Source organism: Crocuta crocuta, unplaced genomic scaffold, assembly GCF_008692635.1.
Source record: "Crocuta crocuta isolate KB4526 unplaced genomic scaffold, BGI_CrCroc_1.0 scaffold131, whole genome shotgun sequence".
Lineage (NCBI taxonomy): Eukaryota > Metazoa > Chordata > Mammalia > Carnivora > Hyaenidae > Crocuta > Crocuta crocuta.
This window is the reverse complement of record NW_027528977.1, coordinates 16,939,404-16,964,103: the sequence shown is the minus strand read 5'-3', so window position 1 is coordinate 16,964,103 and position 24,700 is coordinate 16,939,404. Positions and strand designations below refer to the sequence as shown.

General features: G+C 44.7%; 1 protein-coding gene across 1 annotated transcript in view; it reads left to right on the top strand.

The window, feature by feature from the left end:
- The window catches only part of WWC1 (WW and C2 domain containing 1), a gene marked incomplete at its 5' end in the record, with an annotated part of 151,597 nt that overhangs the window by 65,143 nt on the left and 61,754 nt on the right, over positions 1-24,700 (top strand). Inside the window, 2 exons of the mRNA XM_077757363.1 lie at positions 6,968-7,077; positions 17,872-18,075. Coding sequence (XP_077613489.1) covers positions 6,968-7,077; positions 17,872-18,075 — 314 coding nt within the window. The remainder of the gene's footprint in view (positions 1-6,967; positions 7,078-17,871; positions 18,076-24,700) is intronic.

The following is a 24,700-nucleotide window of genomic DNA, read 5'->3' as shown; positions in this document are numbered from 1 at the left end:
CCCCATAAAAGAGTTCCAGGAATGGGAGTGAGTGACTAGGCCAAGAAAGCTTCTGGATAAACCAGCCCAACCAAAGTAGGGAAGCAAAGAGGTCTGGGGGTAAAAACACCAGAATGTTGAGACAGGTGTTTTGGGAGTGGAGGGAGGAAGGGAGGGAATTGTTTAAGAGAGGGAGAGCCAGGGAGTTCCTGGTGTAAACACCTCCTCCAGACAGCAGATTGTGAGAGACAAACCCACTCCAGCTGCCATCTTCTAACTCCTGTGGTTTAATTTCCAAAAAAGGAGAGTGTCTGTAGTCTCAGCCCCTCCTGGAAAGGAAGCTGTGGGGTACAGTGCAGGGTGTATTGACTATTAACCTGGACGATTATTTTGCCTCAATTTCCCCATTATGGAACTAGGGGTAGAAAACCTAACTCATAATACCAGCTAATGTTGGTTGAAGCCCTGTATGCAATGGGCTCAGCACAGCTCATCTTAATTAGGTCATCACTGTGCACATCCCCACTGTACAGACAAAGAAGCAAATTCAGGCGGGTTAGGGCTCATGCCCAATGACAAAAAGCAAGTGACAGTGCCTGCTTGGGGACACAGGTGGCTGACTATAGAGCCTGAGAGTTTTGGCTGCCATGGGTATCTCTTGGGATAAAGAATGATGGTGATGATGATGATGATGATGATGATGATGAACACATCTGACCACCTAAGAGGAAAGGCAACATGATTCTCATGATGCACAGAGCAGAAAGCTTCTCAACAGATCCCGTTAACAACCCACAGTGACTGAGAGCTTATTGCATGCCAGGCCCTGTGCAAAGCACTTTATATGGGTTATCTTGTTTGATCCCCACCACGCCCTTATGAGATTGGGACTCTGAGTTTCACAGAAAAGGAGACTCCTCCTAAAGAGGTTACATAGCACACCCATGGTTGTGGAAGAGGTGGAGCAAAGGTTTCAGACCAACATGGGTTCCTGAGCCTTTGTGGGTAGCAGCTGACCTGTCTCCCCAGGAACTGTGAAGCCTACCACCTCTTCTTCCTTCCTGCCTCCTCCAGCCTTTCCTGATGTCACCCTGTTGCCCCAGTCGTCTCCCAACCCCTTGGCCTTTCACGTCTGAACAGCTGACCTAGCAGCTTATTAACCATCCCTACGTCCTCTAATTGCCTGTGGTTCACAGCCCCGAGTGGCATAGCCACTCCGTATGCAATCACCAAATGCCATGGGGATGGGTCACTGCCTGTTTTAAGGTAAGCCTTGGCTCCCTGGCTAGATCCACTTCTCCTGAAGGCAGAAACAAGGCTTATGCAAGTGTTGGAGCCCTCATCATGTTTGGCATGAGACTAGGCTTCTGTGTCCATGCAGTAAATATGTGTTGCTTGAAGGACTTATGGACAGGAGGGAGAGAGAAGAAAAGCAGAAAGTGAGGCAGGGAGCTTCTCTAGGTCACCTTCTGCAACTTGGCACAGGGATGGTACTTAACCAGGGGCCCCAGAGCCCTAAAAGCCCATCCTCTTCATCCCTCTGCCCCCACCCCATACTTATAACCTAAAGGTATATTATGTGGCCTTTATTCCCCCTTAAACTTATCAACATTGTCCCGCCCCCAAATGGCCCTTCCTGTTGCTTCCCACCATTGGGTCTCTCTGCTCAAAGATCACCTTCTGCAAGAGGCTTCCCTTCACACTCCCTCTCTTCCACCCCCACCCCCTTGTTGTATTTTCTGAATAGCATGAATCTCTGACATGATTTCGGTGACTTGCTTCCTGGTTGGGGTGTGTCTCTGACTAGAATGCAAGGACATGTCTCTGTCTGTCTCGTCCACTTCTGCAGTTGACATTTAGGAAGATTCAGCTGTGTTCTGTGTGCACAGCCCTCCTAACAAGCTCTGAGATGCTCGTTTTTATCATCCCCAGATTTGTTAGACACATGAATGAAGGTATTTGAATGGAACTGAATTAAAGGAAGGAAGGAGAGCTTCAAACATTGCACTTTCTTCCTACCCACCTCAGACTTCAAGGTGCAAAAGTGAAGGTGCAGCTTGGAACTGAGGCTCTGCTCTGCAGCAGCCTGGAGGTGAGGCTGCGAAGTCAGGAGTTGTGCAATCTAAGCTATGGGAACTATGCTTGTGAAACACCCCGGGGCGGAGGAGCCGGCTGGTTCATCCTGCCTGGGCGGGGAGGAGAGGTTCCGCTGAAAGTTTGGACAGTTCTTGGCTTAGAATCTGGAGGGCCCTTTAGAAAGTGATCCCGCCCAGCTGGCCCTCGGAGAGAGCCCAGTCGGGGGTCAGCATCCTGCTGGACGGCCATAAAGAGGTTACTGTGGGAAGCATTCGGATTGCTGGGGAAGCATTAGGAACATGAAAGATATGCTACGCGTTCTTCGGCCTCCAGAGAATCACCACCCAGTGTTAGACTTGGCAAAAGGTCTTCCGTTCCTTCTCTGAGCTGCCTGCTTAGAAGGGATGCACCGTCTGAATACCGAATGCCAGCCATGGCAATCTGGGAGCCTCTCCCACAGACCATAGGCAAGCGATGCGAACCTGGGAGGAGGGCAAGGAGCCTGTGTTCCTGGACAGGTGTGCTCATGCACTCCCTGTAGTGTGCTCCCCATAGGGTGATCCTGGCAGAGCCTACCTGTCTCCAAGGTGACACATCCGGGCCGCTTTTCCAGGAGGGCCTGTTGTGAAACATTCAGGAATGTTTGTGTTCCTTCAGAGATTTGTAATTAAGAAGAGGCAGAACTAGTTTTTTGCTTGGCCCTCTTCCCTCTCACCCCTCCAGCACTTGGAGCATTTCAATTTCATGATTGGGGTGTTCAGTAGCCCAGGACGTGAGGCTGGAGACTGCCCTGAAGCTGAAATGGGGTGAATCGCTTCATCAGAGGTTGGGGGCTGGGAGTTCCAGGCAAGCCCCCAAGTCTGGGCCACATCTGAAAGCGGACATCTCTTCCCAGCTCACATTCTTGGCACTTGCCCAAGGGGAAACATTGCAGACCAGAGAAGCACCCACAGTTTCCCAGGGGGAACTGGTTTAAACAGACCATTCTTCTCTCTGGCAGGAAGACTGAATGTGTGCACGTGCATATACGTGTGTGTGTGTGTGTGTGTGTTTAAATTTTTGTGCAGCTAAAAACACTTCTCTTCATCCTGATTCTCTGAATGACACATTGCTGCACACTGAATAATTCATCTCCTCCTTGGCATTTGTTCCAGAGAGAATCTTGCTGTCCAGATTTCTTGTAAGTTGCAAAGTCTCCCAAAAGAAGCTTTTCTCTTTCCCATGGAAGAGCTCTGGGAGCCAGGATATCAGCCCTCTGGCTTTTCCCCCAAGATTGCATTGAGGGGAAACCCTGAATATCAAATGAGAGCCTGCCTTTCTCCATGCCCTCTCTTTCTGTCTTTGGGCGCCCTCTTGACTCACTCTTCTTTATCCAAGATGGGCACAATTTCTGCATTCATGGCAAGTGGAAGTCTACCTCTCAGCCCTCCTGTAGGATACCCCATGACAGTCACATTATATTGCTTGCAATTACTATTTATCTCTGTTCTGACTTCTCAGAGTCCAAGGCTGGGAAAAGTGATGCATTTTGGTGTTTCAGACCTGACCCATCTCCAGTCCTCATCCTCACAGAGCGTTCAGTGAATCACTGCTATTGATGACTTGGATGACTTTGAAACATTTGATTGTCTTTTCATTAAGCAGCTGTGGATTATCCAACGTGTTGAACATCTTTGTACCAAGGCACAGGTGACTGAAGGTGCAAATATGCCAAAGTTCCAGTGCCTTTTGCCTACTTCAGATTTGTCCCTGACGGTCCAGAGCTGTGATCTCTATCTCTGGCATAGCCTACTTTGTGTTCCAGATTGTTCTGAGACTTACTTGGTCTTGTTAATTTTTATTAGCAAAGCTCAGGTTTGGGGATCAGGTGGTGGGGCTTCAGGTTATACCTCTGTGGTTTATTGTGTGATGTTGAGCATGTTTTCACATTTGTAAAATAGAGTAATAGTGCCTACAACCCAGGGAGAGAACATGACATATATAACTTGCTTTCTAGGCTTAGATTTAGCCATTATTAAATGTTTTGATTACACTGATATATGAACATAACAGAGAAATTAGTAAAAAAAAAATACATTAAAATCTGTGTACCGATATAACATTTTAATGTGCATCTTTCTAGTTTCTCTTCCATATGTGCTGCCGAAGTGAGCACCCAGTTTCTCTTCTGCACGCACATGCACACGTGCACACATACTCGCACACACACACTTTTAGGCAAAATATACAGTAGCAGAATTGTGTAGATTTTCTCTTTCAACAGTGTTGTTGTTCTCATAATATATTGAGAGCATCCCTCCATATTAGCAAAATATAGAAAAATACATCATAATTTTTCATTCCTACATATTCATTATTGCAGTCACCCATTCCAGAAATATTTATCGAGCACCAGTTGTGGGGGAGACGGGAATCTGTTGCTTCGATGCACCATTGATGAAACCATTAATCCCTAGGGAAGAATTTTGAGAGGTGATGATCCAGGGGAACTGTCAGAAAGGGACATATTTCCTTGGCTTTCTGGGTTGCAAAAGGTATATATAACAGGATTCGTATCTCTGCAGCCAGGCTAGCAGGTGAAGCTTTCAGGGCAGAGGGCAGAGAGAGGAAGGAGTCAGCAAAAGAGGTCCGACTGCAGCATTCCTGGCCCCTCACTGATTTTTCTGTCCTCAGTAAGAGAGCAACTCTTTGTGGAGGGGTATGCCTGTGTGTAGACTTTTTCTTCAGAGGCTCTTTCAAAGATCTGCTGCATAAAATGATGTTGGATGAGATTTGGCTCTTGGATTTCACTGGTCTTCATTCTCTGTAAGGGACAACCGCTTGGTGAGGTTTGAGGAGGGGGAGGTCCTGTGAGATGTGGCCTTTTGTTTCTGAAGTCTGGGCAGGGCGTGCGGTGGTGGTGGTGGTGTGGGCTGAAGACAGCTTTGCGGGACCTTTACCCAGACTGTCACAGGTGTACCTAAACAAAGAGCATTCTTCAGTGAGGAAAGTCCCCATCACCTGTGTGTCTTCTCCATTTTTTCCTGCTTTGACTCTGAGGCAGTGGCTTGTGATTTTTCCTTGGGGCTCAGGAGATGCACTGAAGATGGCAACTTTCAAAAGAACCCTTCAGCTCACAGCAGGAGCTCTGGAGACACATTTCCTTGCTTGAAATCCCAGTTTTGTCATTGACTTCGAGAATGTCATTTAGTCTTTCTTAGCCTCAGTTTCCCCTTCTGGGAAATGGGATAACAATAACTAATGTTTTCTGAGCACTCATTCACATCAAGATCTGTGCTAAGTGCTCTTAAAACACAACATTATTTAACCTAACCAACAACCTGGACAGTTGTCATTATTGTCCCCACTTTTCAGATACAAATACTGAGGTTCAAAGAAGTCAAATAAGTTGCCAAACCCACACAGCCAATATAAGTGATGCTTATTGAATCCTTATTTGATGGTGCTTAGTCTTTTGTATATCATATTTACCTCTAGCCTCATTCTTATCGTCTCCCACAACACAGCAGTAAATTACTGACTAACAGAAGCTTTTGGATTCTTCGTTTATTCAGTAGGTATTTTTCACAACCTACCTGACCTTGGATATATAATGGCACATGGACACACCATGTCCTGTCCACCCATGGCTCTTTCAGTTTTCTCTCCCATATGTACATTTTTAAATGTTTATTTTTGAGAGGGCGAGGGAAGGAGCAGAGAGAGAGGAAGACAGGGAATCCCAGGCAGGCTCTGTGCTGTCAGCACAGAAATCCTAGACCCCGTTTCAGTCTGTTTTCTTCCTGTCCTGTTGCATGTAAGCTTGCTACCATATCCAAAGGGTGCAAAACAGAGCCATGTGGCCTTTCAGGACTGTGAGGACATGGGAGCAGACAGAAGAGGAAGGACATCTGAGTATGTGTTTTAAGCAGAGGCAGTAATGGGAAAAATCAAAGGGGCTCTGGAAGGGCCACTCAGGCTGATTGGCTATGTATCTAGGTTTGTAGCTCCTTGCACTCCAGCTGAAATGCTTCACCAATGGTTTGTGCTCTTTTCCAGCCTTGACAGGCCTTTGTTCATTTAGTTGCATAATTGGTCTGTCTGACTTAGCCAGCAAGTGGGTGATTACCACCACTGTGCACCAAAATGGGGTCTCAGAGAGTGGTTTTTCCCCAAAAGATCCATTTGATCTGGATTATCTAGGGAAGGAAGGAGGTAGGTGTAGGCATTTGGGAACCAGCTCAAGAAGCTAATACTGATTTTTCTTGAATGCTGACAAAAACTGAGGACTGATGGATGTGGGGGGAGGGGGGATGGGCATGGAGGAGGGCACTTGTGGGGATGAGCACTGAGTGTTATGTGGAAACTAATTTGACAATAAACTATTTGTAAAAAAAAAAAAAAAGTGGAAAGTAGAAAGAAAAAAAAAAAAGCTAATACTGATTTTGGCCAAATGGGTAAGGATGAAACATCTGCTCTTCTAGATGCTGCTAGAATAGAAAGGCCAGCTTTCCAGAGGGCAGGTGGGCATGACAGGCATGGGGTAGAGCCAGGATGAAGACTGGGGGTGGGGTGGGCAAATGAGTCACAGATGAAGAAGCAGTGAGCGCTGCAGCCCTTTTCAGCAAACCCCCCAGAGATGCAGAAACAGAGGCCCAGAGAAGGAAGCTGACTTACTCACATCATTCCCAAATCAGTGGCAAAGTTGGGCCTGGAAGGCACAACCCCTACCTCCTCCTAGGTGACCTAATCCTGCTGCTGCAGCCATGCCCTCTCTTTCCTGGGGGCCGTGGGGACAGCAGAGCTGGGGTCAGTGCAAAGTCTGTGGCTTTGCTGGGCCAACCCAGAGGAGCAGGGGGCTGAGAGAAGGAGGAAGTTGCAGGGCTGTGGGGACCATGGGCTGATGGAGTGTGTCTCTCTTCTCCCTTGCCAGGTATACCAAACCGCTCACCTTTGCTGACTGCATTAGTGATGAGTTGCCACTAGGATGGGAAGAGGCGTATGACCCGCAGGTCGGAGACTACTTCATAGACCACAACACCAGTAAGTTCCTGGCTAGCCTCCCTTCCCCATCCTAACCCCCCATCCCTCTACCTCCACACCCACCTCCCCCAAGTCTGAAAGAGCTGCCGGCAAAGGCTCTTAAAGCCAGATTGTGTTTTGTTTTATACAGAGTGAAATGGAGATGTTGATGTAGATATAGATAGATAATGTATGCTCATACAAAATAACCATTTAGAAGGATTTTAAATAGAATCTAAAACTCTCCCCTCACAACCCATCTCCCCAATTTTACAGAAACAGCCACTGCTAATAATTTCTTGGGTATCATTCCAGAAATGTTCCAATTGTATGTTTGTGTGTATATGCATATATTCTTTTCTTTAGTATATATCAAATTTTGTGCATTCAGTTTTTTTGCCATATAAGGCAGATGTGTCATTGTCATTACCAGGCCACTTTGGAGCAGCCAGAGCCCTAGCATGTCCCTAGCAGCATGCATTCATGTGTGTCCATAGTGGATTGGTATCAGTTGTGAGTGTCCCTAGCTCATCATAGTGGTCAGCTGGCCTTCGCTTCATGTCTATGATCCAAGTATCCTGATCCAGAGTAAAGATTCCTAATGTCTTTGTCTTTGGGACTATGATGCAAGAATAGGTTGAAAAAGGGACAAGCATGTTGTCTAACAGGTGAAGGAACCCAGGTCATGGTCCCTCAGCCAGGGAGAGTTAATGTGTATTTGGGCTTCATTCCTTGTACACCTTCCTGGCCAAGACTATGTCCTGTCCTCTGAAATTTGCTGCTCCATTTGTCCATGCCTGTCTCACTTCCAACCATCTGAAGTGTAAGATCCCCTTTGTCCTGTCAGAAGAGAGGAGAGTGGAATGAAATGGAATGCCCTGGCCAAGCCTAAAGGCTGAGAATAGGGCATGAGATCCTAGTAGCCTCTGTTTACTGACCATATATTCTGTGCCATGTGCTGGGATGGACACTGGATAGGCATCGTCTCACTTAATCCTCCAAGCTCCCCTGAGGGGTGTTAGGATGATTACCCCCATCGTATAAATGCAACTTAAAGGTCATCACTGACTGCTTGACAGTAAGGGCTAAATTGTGGCAGAGCTGGTATTTGAACTGCTGCCTGGGAGCCGAAATGTGCTCCCCCATTCGCTTTCTCCTCTGGGTTCAGTAGTACCTGGCCATGCCTCTGTCATGCCCCTCAACACTCTGTGGTATAACCGTTTGCCTGTTGTAAAGCAGGGCAATGTCTAATTCATCATGCTGGCCCCAGGCCTGTGCTCGGTAAGGCACATAGTAGGTATACATTTGACCTTTGCTAAATAGGAAAAGGCATACGTGCATGAATTCATGACTAAATGGATGAATGAGCAGACTTCGTCAGCACCAAAGTGTAGACAAGTTTCTATGAGACAGCTAATGGCATTAATTGCATTGTTGGGGGTAGCAGAGGTTTTTATTAGCGCTCACAATTGCATGCTGGAGAATTAGAAGTAAATATGCCTAATTGAGTGTGTACAGGGAATGAGGTTAATGCTTGGAGGGCTGCACGGTATGCTGGGTTCAACAGTGATGTACAGGGACCCAAACCATTCCACTCCTTGTGTCTAATTGCTGAGTTCATCCCCCTCATTAAAATCTGATGGTGAGAGCAAGATTTTAAGATGCTTCTGGGAGTTGTTGAAGAAATAGAAGAGACGAAAGAGTAGCAGGCAGTGGCAGAGTTTATTCTTGAGGGGATGATAATAGAAATGGAATGTATGGGCAGGTGAGTAAATGGAAGCCACAGTAGGAAGAATTCTATCTGATAGTTTTACCAACTCTTGGGCCACTGGGTGCCTTTTGCTTTGAAGGTGTCCTCCTTGGATGAAGGGCACCACCTTCTGCAGATGGAGCCCCTGCAGTGATACAGATGGTGGGAGGCCCTCCACCCTCAAGGCCCAAGCATTCAGAGCCAGGAACTCAGACCAGTTCTCTGTGTGTGTGTGTATTGTTCATGGACTGAAATTACCTCTCAAGTTATAGACACAAGAGAATTGAATGGGTTAAATCTACCATCCAGCATTCATTCATTCAGCACATATTCTCTGACCGCCTATAATGTTCCAGGCACTGTTCTCAGAACTTGGGATACATGAGAGTTTTTGCAATGGCAATGATTCTTGCCCTTATAGAACTTTCATTTTGGCAGAAGAGCCAAAAAATAAACAATACAAATAAGCAGATTATGTAGTATATTAGACAATTAGAGTATTACGGGAGAAAGAGAAAGCAGAATGTGGGCTGAGATGTGCTGGGGTGAATTAGAGGGTGGTGGGGAAGGACAGTGGCCATTGTCTTCAGGAAGAAGACCTGGTTGAGGAAATGAGATGTGAGCTAAGACTTGAGGGAGATAAGGGGGCCTTTCAGGCAGAGAATTGTTAGAGCAAGAACTCTGAGTTGTGGCCATGTTTAGTTTGCATGGGGATGATAAGGAGGCAAATGTGCACACAGCAGAGTGAGTGAGGAAGCTGGGAGAAGGACATTGGGCCAGAGAGTTGCAGGGCATAGATGGGGTGTTTTACTCCATGCGAGATGAGAGCCATTGGAGTTTTCAGCTGATGAGTGGCATAATCTGCTTTATGTCTTAAAAGGGCCACTCTGACTGCTTTGCTGGGAATAGACCATAGTGGGGCAAGGACAGAAGCAGAAAAGCTTGTGAGAGATGATTGCAGTCATCCAGGTAACAGAGGACAGTGCCCCAGACCAAGGCTATGATGGTGGAGATAGCAATAAGTGGCCAGATGTGGATGTATTTTCAAGGTAGAGCCAACAGGATTTCTTGGTAGATAGCACATGGAGCATGAAATAAAGAGGAATGAATGACCCTCATGGGGCCTAAGTATCTGGCAGGATGGAGTTGCCATTGATTGAATGGAAAAAACTAGAGTATTGGATAGAGGGAGGAAAATAAATTTGGACGTGTCGTGTCTTCCATGCCTGTTACACATCTAAGATGTTACTGGTCTGTTTGATAGAGGAATCTGGAGTCTGGATAAGAGACCTGGGCTAAAGCTAGTTATTTGGGAGTTGTTGGCATATAGGTAGTATTTAAAGACATGTAGCTAGCTGAGATCACCAAAAGAGTAAATCAAAGAGAAGAGGAACAAGGAATGAGCTTTGGGGTCCTCCGACTGTAAGGGGGTGCAGAGAGGAGAAAAACCTGAGGAGTGATCAGAAAGGCAGGAGGAAAACCAGGCTGTCCTGAAGGAAGCATGTAGAAGAGAGGGTCGTTGCCCTGTCAGATGCTTCTGATGGGTAAGGTATGAAGACTGAGATGGACCCAACTTTGGAGGAAAGCTTTGGACAATGACTCGGGGGCAAAGGCCTGACTGGAGTGAGTCTGAGAGAAGATAGGGGATAGGGGTGGGGGAGAAGTACCCAGATGGTCAGTAGCTCAGGTCATGATCTCAGGGTCATGGGATTGAGTCTCATGTCAGGCTCCACGCTGAGCATGGAGTCTGTTTAGGATTCTCTCTCCTTCTCCCTCTGCCCCTCACCTCCACTTGCACACTCTCTCTCTAAATATCAATATAAATAGATAGATAGATAGATAGACAGACAGACAGACAAAAGAGTGAGAACCAGCAAATATAGACAACTATTTCCAAAATGTAACCCATTTCGTTATTTTAGGTGTCAGTGTTCACTACTCCCACGGACTGTTTCCAAGTTTCCATCCCTCATGATTAGATGCTTTTTGTGTTTTGGGGTGTTTTTTTAAGTTTATTTATTTTGAGAGAGAGAGAGTGCATGTGAGCAGGGAAGGGGCAGAGAGAGAGGGAGAGAGAATACCAAACAGGCTCTACATTGTCAGCACAGAGCCCGATTCTGGGGCTCGAACTCAAAAACCGTGAGATCATGACCTGAGCCGAAATCAAGAGTTAGACACTTAACCAACCGAGCAGCCTAGATACCCTTGATTAGATTATTTTAATCAGGGATCAGATTATGTGTTCTGTTTTCCCTTCATACTGTGTCATGAGTATTTGAGAGATGCCACATAGTCTTCATATTATCATTTTTCATACATCAATTGGATGTAGCAATACATTTTAACACATAAAACAAATGCACCATAATTGCCCCAATTGTTGACCTCCTGCGTTATTTCCATCTATTTGTTATAAATAAATAACAGTAGGGGGAGAATCTTTATTCATATTGCTCATCTCCTTTGTGACAATTTCCTAAGGTTATATTTCCAAATATAGGATTACTAAGCAAGAGGTTATGAACACTGTTGAGACTTCTGGTCCATATTCCTTCCTAGATTGATAAGTACTTCCAAAAGATTGTATCAGCCTGTATTGTCACAGGCAGGAAGGGTACTTTTTTCCTCAGACCTTGATCAGTATGGGGCGATTTTCATTTCTTTATTTTTTGATAAACTCATCACAGGTTTAAACTGTTGCTTCACTGCTTTTCATTTGCATTCCTTTGCATAGTAACAAAGTTGGGACTTCTCCAGATGTTCAGCTGTTTTTAAGACAATTGTTGTTAAAGCCCTTGGAGAATGCAATAGCATTAGCCATGTGGGTGTGTATGTGGTGTGTGTAGAAAGTGGGTGTGTGGTGTGTAGAGGAGGTGGTGTGTTGAATATTTGCAGAGCTTGTGAGTGTAGAGAATGTGTGTGGAATGTGTTTGTCGATGGAGGTTTGGAGCATGAAGGAGGATAGAGAAGGGGTTCTCAACGATGGCTGCGCTCAGTCAGCTAAGTGTTTGTTGGCAGTAGCTACCTTCTGGGGAGGAGAACCTGAGAGGAAAGAGGATGTGGTAACGATGTTTTATGTACCCAGGTTTGTAATATGCTCAGTGATTCAACTATGTCCTTCTACAGCTTTAATTAAAAAATGAGAACTAAAAAACAGCTAGCCAAGGTGATCTCAAGGATCCTGCCTGGTGTAAAGTCATCTATTCAGATGTGATGGACTCAGGAAGGGGAGTACCAGCAGAAGAGGCTGGGCCTGGGGGGACCCTCTCAGAGTGTGACTGAGGCAGGACAAAGGCTGTTCACTAACACAACTCCATAGACATCCCTGGGAACTTTTGAAAAGCCCAGTGTCGTAAAGGACCATCTTTTCAACAGCTGCTGGCCCACATGGAAAAAAATACACCTCACTTCTGTCCCTGCCTCACACCATACATAAAAGTAAATTCAAAATGACCATAGACCCAAACATAAAAGGGAAAACTAGAGAACATTTAGAAAAAAACATAACAGAAAAATCTTCAAGATTGTAGAGCAGCAAAGATTTTTTTTTTTTGGACAGGACCCCCAAAACCACTAACTATAAAAGAAAAATTGATGAATGGGGCCTCATTGAATTTAAATCTCTTGTTATTCAAAAGACGCCATTAAGAAAATGAAAAGGTAAGCCACAGATAAGGAAAAAATAGTTAACAATACTTAGATCTAACAAAGGACCTATATCAAGAATATATAAAAGGACTCCCATCTTAAAATAGTAAGAAGCCCAACAACCCAATAAAAAATCTAAGCAAGAGATTTAAAAAACACTTCTCTAAAGACATACAAATGGCCAGTGGATACATAAAAATATACTTTCATCATCAGTCCTTAGCAAAATGCAGATTAAAGCTACAGGGAGGTACCAAAGCATACCCACTATAATGACTGAAATGAAGAAGATTAACAATACCAGTGGTCGGCAAGAATGTGGAGGACTGGAACTCTACTACATTAGTGGTGAGAATGTAAATTGGAACAGCCATTTTGGAAAACAGTTTTTCCATTTTTTTAAATGTTTATTTTTGAAAGATGGAGGGGAGGTGGTAGGGGGCAGGGCAGATAGAGATCTGAAGTCCGTTCTGTGCTGACAGCAGAGAGCCCGATGCAGGGCTTGAACGTACGAACCAATGAGATCATAACCTGAGCCAAAGCTGCACACTTAACTGGCTGAGCCACCCAGGCACCCCAGGCTGCCAGATTATTATTTGTTTTTATAAAACTCAACATATGCTTACAAGACAACCCGGCAATTCCATCGCTGGATAATTTTGCCTAGGAGAAATGGAAACATATGCGCATACAAAGATTTGTGCATGCATTGGTGCATTACAGCTTTTCATGATAATATCAAACCAGAGACCACCTAAAAGTTTATCAATAAGTGAATTGTGATACATTCATACAATAGAATATTATTCAGCAGTAATAAGAAGCAAGTCACTGATACAACAACAAATGAACCTTGAAGCCTTATGCAAGGCCCAGAAAGCATATACTACCTGCATCCATCCATAGGAAGTCCTAAACAGGTGGAAGAGGAGGGAGGAGGTGGGTGGGGGTAACCGAGGAAGATACAGGGATTGTTGAGGTAAAGGGAACATTTTACACATTGATTCAAGTGATGGTTTATTGTGTACACATTTGTCAAAACATATTGAACTATACACACTGCCTGCACTTGATTGTATTTAAATTTTGCCTTAATAAAGCTGATTTAAGCCATACATTGATGCCCACTTCATACTGTAGACCAACTGAGTGGAAATCTCTGGGGTATTTCCAACGTGTAGCCTGGTTGAAACCAGTGTTCTGATATGGAGTATCGTGTTGTTTGTCTACGTGTGCGTTCATCTATCTGTGTTGGTTTCTACTACGAAAGAGACTGGGCCCCCAAAATGGTAGCTGAGCCAGCCTTCAATTAAGGCTCTCCCTTACTTTTACACCCCAAGGAGTACAGGGTCTCGGCCCCAGGGAGGGCGCTACTAAACGGAGCGCACTGGGGAGGGTCCATCCAGGTGTGCCCTTGCTGCTGGTCACGGGCCCTGCGTCCCCGCCAGACCTCTGGCGGGACATCCCACCTGGAGCTCAGCATCACCCCTGCCAGCCTTGCCTGCCAGCTTCCATGAGCATCAGCCCATCTGTGCTGTCACCTCTGAAAGAATGGTTTTCACCTTTGGTGGCGCATGGAATATTTGGGGAGATTTGCAAGTCACCATTGCCTCATTCCCACCCCCAGAGATTCTGATCTGATTGATCCAGGGGTGGGGCCTGGGCATCAGGAATGTTAAAATTTCCCCAAGTGATTCTAAGTTTGCAGTCAAGGCTTCTCAGCCATGTTTGTCTATCAAAGTCACCTGGAGAAGCTTTCACAAGTCTAGTGCCTGGGTGCCACTCCTAGGAATTCTGATGTAAGTGTTCTGGGGCAGGGTTCAGGCTTTTTTGTGTTTTTGCTTTTTTGTAGCGCCTCAGCTAATTCCAGTATACTGCCAGGACCCAAAATTACTGGATGAAGTACCAACATTTTTTTAAGCAGTTTTTCTGAGAATCTGGGGGAAAGGTACTTTCATAGGCTGTTTGTGAGAATAAGTATTGGTACAACCTTTTGAAAGGTAATTTGGTTATATCTGTTAAAATAAAGTAAACCCTCTGACCAGTAGTCCCTCTGTTAAGATGTGTATCCTGCAGAATTAATCATACAAGTTAACAGAAGTATGTTTTTTTAACAGTTGTCATTGCAGCATTGTTTGTAATAGCAAAAGAACTGAAAACAATCCAGATATTTCCCAATAGAAGTCTGGGAAACCACTAATACCCTACCATAAATACCGCCCAATCCCATTCCATGGAATACTATGCAACCATTTAAACAATCAAGGTAAATAAAAAATTAAAAAATAAAGAAAAACAGTAATAAAACTAAAAAAAAAAAATAAACAAAAGACTAAAGGTAAATCTTCACCCACAAGGAAGGATGAACATGATCTATTATTTGCAGATGAAAGCAAATTACAGACCAGTATATGTGACATGGGGCCATGTTGCATTAAAAATAAGTTTCTGTATACAGACACATATGTATAAACAGATTTATGTATAATTAGAGGGCAATATCTCTTAGTGTGTGAGACTCCTAGCAGTGGTTACCTATGGGGAGTAGGATTCGAGACATGGAAACTCTCACTTCTTATTTTATAAATTTGCGGTGGTAGAATTGTGAGATTTTCCTCTTTTTTGGTATTTCCCCCCAAAAATGTAAACTTTAAAAATTTACAAATTTTAGAAAGCATCTCCAGCCTGGCCATGACCAACTGTTTCTTTTCCGTGGATTCTGTCAGCTAGAGGTCTGAGGCTAACGCTCAGGCACTCAGGAGTCCCTGACTCTGAGGGTGTCCACATGGGGCCCATCTTTATAAAATGTTCCCCTTTCTACTTTTTTATTTTCTATGTTTGTTTATTTTTAAGAGACAGAGCATGAGTGGGGGAGGGGCAGAGACAGAGGGAGACATAGAATCTGAAGCCGACTCCAGGCTCCAGGCTCTGAGCTGTCAGCACAGAGCCCGACACGGGGCTCAAACTCATGGACCAGGAGATCATGACCTTAGCCAAAGTGGGACGCTTAACCAACAAAGCCACCCAGATACCCCAAATGCTCCCCTTTTTAATCTTTTCTTGCAAATATTCCTCCTCCTTTCCTGGTAGAAGGGTTGTAAATGTTCCTTATGAGAAGCAATCTTATGGCTCCTGCCAGCATTGTTTAGACCTTGTTTTCTTTCCCAGAGAAAGGGAGGAGGAAGAGCTTAAAGAATTGCTATTCACAGACAATTAAAAAATTGGTCCCAGTAAATAGTTTGGGCTTTACTCTCACCAACACTTGTTTACTTTACCTGGGCAGAAGTGCTTTAGAGCTTCCTAGAAACAGGAGCCGGGCCTGTTATCTTCTTTAACAATTACAGAAGTAGATTCAGAGTGGTTAAGCAACCTGCCCATTGTAACACAGCAGTTACTGGCAGGGATGATAACTTGGCCCTGCTGCTTCTGTGATCATTCTCCCTATACCTTCTTTCTTTCATTGGAAATGCTCATTTGGGCCTCTTCAGGAGGAATGGGAGCTATAGGGACTACAAAATGAGGCAAAAACTCAAATTCCCCAAGAGTCAGACCCATGACATAAATGAATGAAGCAGACTAGCAGATTGATGGAGTACTTGGGTCAGTGGCAAACTGTGGACTCCGCATGGCCAGATCTTCTGAAAAACCAGAGATCAGAATTATAATGTTTAAAGTTCCCTATATTTATATACTAGTAACCAAGTTGAAATTAATAAAACACTTTTAGTTAAGCAAAACCTCTCCACTGGCTGGATTCACCACATGACCACAATTACAGTTTCTGGTGTGTCATTCCGCCTCCCAAGCCCCACCCACCAGCTGGGAGATGGCTGAAGGGTTGGCAGTTGATGGGCATCCATTCTTTGACATTGCTTTGATCTCTTTCACGTCTATTCAGCTGTTAGCTATCCCTTCTTTTTAAAATGTCTATCTTGGGGCACCTGTGTGGCTCACTTGGTTAAGCGTCCAACTCTTGGTTTTGGCTTAGGTGATGATCTCACAGTTCGTGAGTTCAAACCCTGCCAGCTCTACGCTGACAACCTGTAGCCTGCTTGGGATTCTCTTTCTCTTTCTCTCTCTCTCTCTCTCAAAATAAATAAATAAGCTTTGAAAAAAAAACTTTAAAGTGTCTGTTTTTTGGGGTTTTGACTTTCTTCAGATGATCACTGTACATGTTTGTTGCATATGTTTTTTCGAAAAAGAATGAAGAAACCTCCTACCACCAAGGCATATCTGCTGTTGATAAATTACTAAGCGTTCTCCTAATCTTTTTGAGAATGTACATATTATTTCGATAAACACAACATTACTTGTGCAGTTTTGCCCTCTGCACCTCCACTCACTTGTATATCATAGGCCTCTCTCTGTTTCATTCATATTTCTTTGAAGACACTATTTTTAGTGGCTGTGGCAGTGTGTTACGTGAATATAGCAGACTTACTGGACCAGTTATTTTCATGTGACCTTGAGCAAGTATTTAATCTGTGTCTAGATTTTCTCTTTCATGTATTGGGGGTCATAACAAAATCTACTTTTAGGGTTAGTGTGAGGATGGAAGGTGCAATGAGCTGGACAGTAGTTAAAACAGGGCTTGGCATAGAGGAGATGTTAAATCAGTGCTTGTTGTACTTTTCAGCACTTATCACAAGGTGGTACAAAGGCATCTCTGCCTGAATTTTTTATTACATTTGGTAATAAATTACTGTGGGGAAATTATTGGTCAGTACTATGGGGGAAATATTGGTCAAAGGGTATTCATATCTCAAGACTCTTTTTTTTTAAATTTTTTATTTATTTCTGAGAGAGAGACAGAGTGAGCAGGGGAGGGTCAGAGAGAGAGGGAGACACAGACTCTGAAGCAGGCTCCAGGCTCTGAGCTGGCAGTCAGCACAGAGCCCGACGCGGGGCCCGAACCCATGAACTGTGAGATCAGGACCTGAGCTGAAGTCGGACGCTTAACCAACTTAGCCACCCAGGTGCCCCCATATTTCAAGACTCTTAATTTGCATCGTTAGATAGTCCTCTTCTAAATCTGTTACTAATTTACATTTCCAGCAGGGAACAGGTCCCTATTTTTCACAGCCTCTAAAATATTATTTTGTTCGATTTTTCTTTTCTCATTACCAAAACAGATGACCTTAAGGATCTGTAATATCCTTGAGCCTCTGTCTAGATTAGAACTCAAACCTGGCCCTTCTCCCTGCTACTGTGAGACAGACTGACTTTGGGTATGGAAATTAATTCTGGTTTATACTGTGTTTGCTTAATCCAAGTAGAGAGTCTCTGTTGCTTAACAGGTAAGTTTTACCCATCCACTTTTATCATGATACTCTGTTTCCTGGTAGTGGATGCTATAGGCCACCAACCCAACATGTATTGGTGAGGTGTTGACCTGGGGTCTCTGGGGTCTATTCCAGAAACCACTCAGATCGAGGACCCCCGGGTGCAATGGCGGCAGGAGCAGGAGCACATGCTGAAGGATTACCTGGTGGTGGCCCAGGAGGCCTTGAGCGCGCAGAAGGAGATCTACCAGGTGAAGCAGCAGCGCCTGGAGCTTGCGCAGCAGGAGTATCAGCAGCTGCACGCCGTCTGGGAGCACAAGCTGGGCTCCCAGGTCAGCTGTGAGTACCTCCCACCCCCACTGCCGCACCCCTGCACCACAGAGGGAAAGGCCACACTCAGTCCTGCCTGGCTGGCCTCTCAGGGCTTCTCAGATCTGCCAGTGTTTGTCCATCTCTGCTTCATGTGCAAACCACCGTCCTCTCTGATGTCCTTCCTGCTTGTGCCTTGCAGTGATTCGTGTGCCATTTTCATTCCGTGCCTTTCACTCGTTTGCAGTCGTCTCAGACTACCAGCTGGCTTGCAGACGTCCTCATGTAAAGCTCTTCAAAGGCTAGGGGATGTGGGGTATGGGGAGTTCTTTAATGGAGAGAGCTTCGAGTGGGGAGGATGAAACAGACCTGGAGATGGACAGTGGTGGTGGTTGCATTACAGCATAAATGTACGTAATGCCCCTGAACTGGACACTTAAAAATGAATTTTATGTTATGTGTATTTTCCCTTAATTTAAACAAAAAACCCTCAGTGGCTTCCCATCGTTCCTTCCACAGCCTCCACTGCCCTTTGTGATCAGACTTCTGCCAGCCACCCCCGCCTCATCTCATGCGGCCACGCGCTGTACTCCATTGCCTCATTCACGGGGCTCTGGAGCCCCCACTCTGCTCCCGTAGCCTGCCCTGCACCTTTCCACCTTGGCACTTTTGCACTTGCTGCACCCCTGCCTAGGATGCTCTTCTGTCTGTTTCAGTAGCTGGTTCCCACTTACCCTTCCGGTCTCATTCTTCCTGTCATCTCTGGGAGGCTCGCTTCTGACAACTCCATCAACAGACTGCCTTCCCAATGTTAGCCTTTGTAAGGGCTCTCTGTTGATTTTCTTCATAGCGTGTCACAAGACGTCTGCTTACATGTCTGTCTGTATTACCTCCAGTGGCATATTAACTCGTAAGGGCAGGGCTCCTATCTCCCTGGTTCATGCTGGTATCTTCAGGAGAACAGGCAGGCTGAGGCCCCAGCCCTTTGTTCCCAGTGCAGTACCAGACCAGTACCTGTTCAGGAGCCCACTCACCTTTTCCAACGTGTTGGGGGTTTTTATCTTTTACCACTATTTCTAGTAACTAGTCCTGCCCCATGTTTATTGAGTGTTTAGTGCATGTCAGGCTGAACATGCTATTCCACTGAATCCTCAAAATAATCCCGTGGGTGAGTACAGTTCATATCCCCTATAATAGAGAAGGAAACAGGTTAGCAGAGTTGATGACATGCCCAGGGTCTTAGAGCTGGTGAGAGGCAGCAGTAAGTTGTAAATCCATCCCATCTGTCCCCCCAGCATCCTCAGTGTGGGCTAAGGGGCTAGCGCTAGGCCATGCTGTTAGGGTTGGCATGGCTTGGCCTGGTCACTGGATACTTCTCCTGTGTGAAGCCCTAACTTTGAGAAGTTCAGTCCACCATGGGGACAGAACTTGCCCAGTTACTCACTCTCCTAGCCCTGCCCTATTCCTTGGTGACTCAAGCAAACCCCCAGAGTCTCAGAGTATGGAAAAGAACTATATTATACTCATTACCTTTTTCTAGGTCAAGTCACATCCTAGAGACTGTCATGAGCATTTTAGCACTTAATCTATTTTAGGCAGCTCAGGCTGCCATAACAAAATCTCAGAGACTAGGTGTCTTCAACAACAGAAATATATTTTCCCATAGTTCTGGAGCTTGAAGTCCAAGATCAAGGTGTCAGCATGGTCTGGCTCTAGCGCGAGTCCTGTTTCTGGCTGGCAGATGGCTGTCTTCTCACTGTGTCATCACATGGAGAGAGACCAGTCTCTTCTTGTACAGTCACTAATCCCATTGTGAAAGCCCCACCCTCGTGACCTCACTAAACCTAATCACCTCCCAAAGGCTCTTCTTCAGATACCATCCCAATGGGGGTTAGGGCTTCAATACATGGATTGGGGGCAGGGCGGAGGGACAGAATTCAGTCTCTAGCATCATGCTTACCACAGCCCTGGCAGGGAGATATCATTGTCCCTAGTGAAGCTCAGATTTGAAGAGATGGGGTGATTTTGTTTTCTCCTGAAGCCCTGCAATCTGAAAAAATGACAAGTGTGTATAAAAGCAAACCTTCCTATTTTGGGGGACAGGATGCTTACATGGACCCAAAGTATCACCCCACAAAAGCACTTAGGAATGTCAGAATATAAAGTGTTTTTTCACATGGAAAGAGCTGCAGCTACCGCCTTACACAGGTGTAAAATTAGCATCACCATAAGGAGACGAACTGGCATCACGTGCCTTCTGATGTGATGCAGTAAGAACACTGTGGAGGATTCTTGACAAAAATGTTTACCATGCATCGAATCATCAAAAATCAGCCAGAGAGATCCATAATGTGCAATGTCCTACAAGATAATTGGCTTGGACTCTGGGGAGTTGGGAAGTGTGAAAAACTAGAAAGAGGGGAAACTCTTCTAGACTTAAAACAACAAACACAACAACAATAAAAAAAAAAAAAACTGTGGAAGTATAAACCATATTAAGTGCTTGCACCCTGATTAGACCCTGGATTGAGGTTGTGGAGAATGTCATAACAGACATTCTCAGATATTTGGAAAATTGTCTTAAGTGTGATCATCATGTTGTGGCTATATAGGGGAATGTCCTTGTTCTTATGAGATGCATTTATCATTGTGTCTACAGCTTAATTTCAAAAAAGATCTAGCAGGAAAAAAGTAATACAACTATGCCATCAGTCTAAGTAAGCTGATCAATAGCTGCCAATGACACGTTGGTGGTTTTGAATAGAGGATAGGTTTGCATTCTTGGCCACCCGCCATTTTCAGTAATCATTCATTGAGGGCTTGCAATGAACCAGGCATCCCAATGAGAGAAAGAATTGGAGTGGAGGGAGGGATGGATAGAACAACTGTGGGGAAATGTTAAAAATTGGTGAACCTAGGAAAAAAAGGAAAAAAGGATATATTAATATTATATTAGTCTTTCAAATTTGCTGTACATATAGTTTCCAAAATAAGAAGTCAAGGTGGGGAAAAGAGCCAAATGGGCAGGAATGATACATTCCCACAGAGAAGCCTGATGGTAGGAGATGACTGTCATTGGACTTTGAAGTCAGAGGGCTTGGGTTCACATCTCCACTGTCACTGTGTCCTCTTGGAGAACACACTTTACCTCTTTACATGTGAGATCCCTTCTGTTTAAATATAAAATGTTAATGGCACCTTCCTCTCCTGGGTCCATGTCAGAGTTTTCAGTCTCCGTGCTGCTGACATTGGAAGCCAGATAAATCTTCACTGTAGGGGCTGTCCTGTATATTGTGGGTTGTTGAGCAGCGCTTCTGGTCTCTACCCACTAGATGCTAGTAGTACCCCCTACCACCGGCGATAACAACCAAAAATGTCTCCAGACATTGCCAAGTGCACTCTAGGGCATGCAGAATTCCCCCAATTGAAAACCACTGGTGTCAGTAAAACAGTACTGTTAGAACATGTTAATGGCTCAACATTCTTCTTAGAGTAAACACGTTATATAATATTTTAAGAGTATGGGCTGGCGCTGGACTGCCTGGGTTCACATCCAGGACCTGCCACTCAATAGCTGTGTAACCTTGCCCAAGTTATATGCTACTTCTCTCTGCCTCAAATTCTTCATCCATAAAATTGGCATAACAAGGGCATCACCTTCATTGGGGTGTTATGAGACTTAAATTAGTTAAAGATATACAGTACTTGGAAAAGTACTTGTCATATTCTTAAGCTTGCTTTCAATAAATAATATTTGATAGTATTAATTCATGGGCATTGAAATGACAAAAGATTTTAACAGACCCCTGGAACTCATAAGAATAAATACATGGTCAGTGGTAGGAAGTAATGATGCAGTCCTATCATAGGACTCCATCAAGTTCAAGGCACCACTGGTTTGAATGTTAAAGAATTTCCATCTGAAGTGACTAAGGTCCTCTCTGGTAACCAGATCAGAGATCCAAACAATTCAGGAATTAGGGCATTTCCAGCCTAAGCATCCCCGTTAAAAAGGCATGTCCCCTTCCTTCTCATGACTTTCTTTGGATTTACAAACCAGGTTTGCCCTCCAAGTCAAGCTCTCCAACATGTTGATAGACTGGTGAAGTCACATGCCTTGTTTCTAACTCAAATGGCTTGCCCAGGCTTGTGAGGGTTTTGCCACCTGGCCTTGGCTGAGGTGGGGCCTGGCCGCAGGTGGGGGGCCCCCGCCCTGGGGATGGAGGTTTTGTCAGCACCTCTGGTGCAGTTGCTAGCTCCATGGAGAAGAAGAGAACTCATATTTAATGTGCATCTGTTAATATTCCTGCAGGGCAATGTGATGAGCATTCCACATCTGTTACTTAAAGTAACCTTACCCCTCCCAACTATTCTGCAAATACTGTTTCTTTTTTACATATCAGGAAACTGAGGCCCAGAGAGGGGAAGGAGCTTCTTCAAGGTCACACTGGTAAAAAGTGACAGAGCCTTTATATCTGGGAGCGTCTGACCTCAAGAACATTGCTCTCGGGGTGCCTGGGTGGCTCAATCAGTTAAGCATCCAACTTTGGCTCAGGTCATGATCTTGCAGTCTGTGAGTTCAAGCCCTACATTGGGCTCTGTGATGACAGCTCAGAGTCTGGAGCCTGCTTCACATCCTATATCTCCCTCTCTCTCTGCCCTTCCCCCACTCATGCTCTGTCTCCCTCTGTCTCTCAGAAATAAGAACATTTAAAAAATTAAAAAAAAAAACATTTCTCTTAATCTAAGTCAGCAGTCAAATTCTAAGGTTTTTGTGTTATATTTGGGTTCTTTCATCCTCTGAAAGATGAGAACTGAGGATAACTTGGTTCTTTGGGCCCTCACCATGTTCCTTCCTCTCTCTAGGCCTTGGTTTCCCATTTGAGAAAGGAATCATTGGGAACCTCTTGCAGTTAAAAATGCCAGTTGAACAAACCATCTGATTTCTCTCACTCCTGAAACTAAGAAGATACAAAATAAGACATTTCTTTTTTAAGGAGTACATGCACAAAGACAGGGAGACTGGGAGAAAAAAAGAGTGACAGTAAGATGTGGAAGATGGAAAGCAGATGGGCAGGTGACATCTATATGGGCTGATCCTGAGGAAAACCAACACTCTGGTCTACATAGATGACTGGCAGAAGCTATGGGAATTGGAGTTCTCAGCTGTCTCTAGGAGTGCAAGTGAAGTTTCAGGAGGGTCTCAGATAAAGAGGATTGGATAAAAGCTGTTTTATGACAAGGACCACCAAATCTCTTCCCCAAATCACACAGCCCATCCCCAACCTGGCAAAGGAATAGAGATTTATTTTTTGGAAAGAGTAAAGAGTCTCTGGACTACAGGATATAAGGTGGGGTGCACCACACTGAAAACACAGTGATTAAGTTAACATGGACCCATAGGATTTGAGACCCCAGCTCACATGTACCACTTGGTCCCCAGAATGGTGCCCAGGCTCTTGCCACCCAGGCTGGACAGTAGCAGAGTCTAGGCATCTGACCAGATAAAAGAGATGTAAAGACACTGAGGATTTCTGGATGAAAGAATCTAGTGAAGGCATGTACCATATAAACCACAGTCAACAAACCTCACTCTGTTCTGCTTTTAGGGCCTCACTCTTACATGTGAACAGACAACTGAGATTCCAGACATCTGAGCAAAGCCTCTGACATGCAAAATAGAAATAAAAACAAACCCTTGGTGATGGGGAGGCCTTGTAGGGAACAAGGAGTACATGTGGAGAAAACATCGAGAGAAGCTACACACCCATGAAACAAGAACAAGATGCTATATTTTATAGAAAGGAACATTTAGAGAACACAAAAGAATCTTTAGAAATTAAAATACTATAGCGGAAATTTAAAATCTGTAGGAAGACTAGAAGGCAAGCCTAAAGAAATCCTCTTAAAAAGCAGAGCAAAAATACAATGAGATGGTAAAGAAGGGGAAAAAAGAAGTAGAGCACCAGGCCAGGAAATCTATCAGAGTAATGAAAGTTCCAGAGGAAACAGAGGAGAAGCAGCATCGGGTAAAATAATTTCAGAGGAATTTTCCAGAACGGATGGAGGAAAGTTCTTAGATCGAAAGGGCTCAGTGAACACAATGCATGAAAGTCTGCTCACACCAAGGCATACCCTTATACCACTTCAAACGTGGAGCGATCTGAGATCCTGAAAGCTTTCAGAGAGAAAAACCAGGTCACGCAAAAATTATCAGGACTCAGAATAGCTCAACAGTAAGACTGGAAACCTAGAAGACAATGGAGCCATGCCTTCAAATTTCTAAGGAAAATCACTTCCGACCTAGAATTCTATATCCAGCAAAACTACCTTTAATCAACCATCTGGTAGAACAAAAATATTCTTAGACATGCATGATTTCAAAAGTTTCTTTCATTTGTGGCCTCCTCCTTTGGAAGCTGCTGGTGTGCTACTGAAACGAGATGGTAGGAGGAGAAGATGTGGTATTTAGGAAAGAAGAGAGAGGCAAGAAGGGAATCTCAGGATGCCAGCAGCACAGAAAACATCCAGCTCGTGCCAAAGCAGGCACGTGCCTGGGCCAGGCAGAGGCAAGAAGCAGAAACCATCAGGACGCGGACGGACCTGGACCCTGTGAGGGGAGATTCAGATAACTGGCAGAGCGTGAGGGTGAATC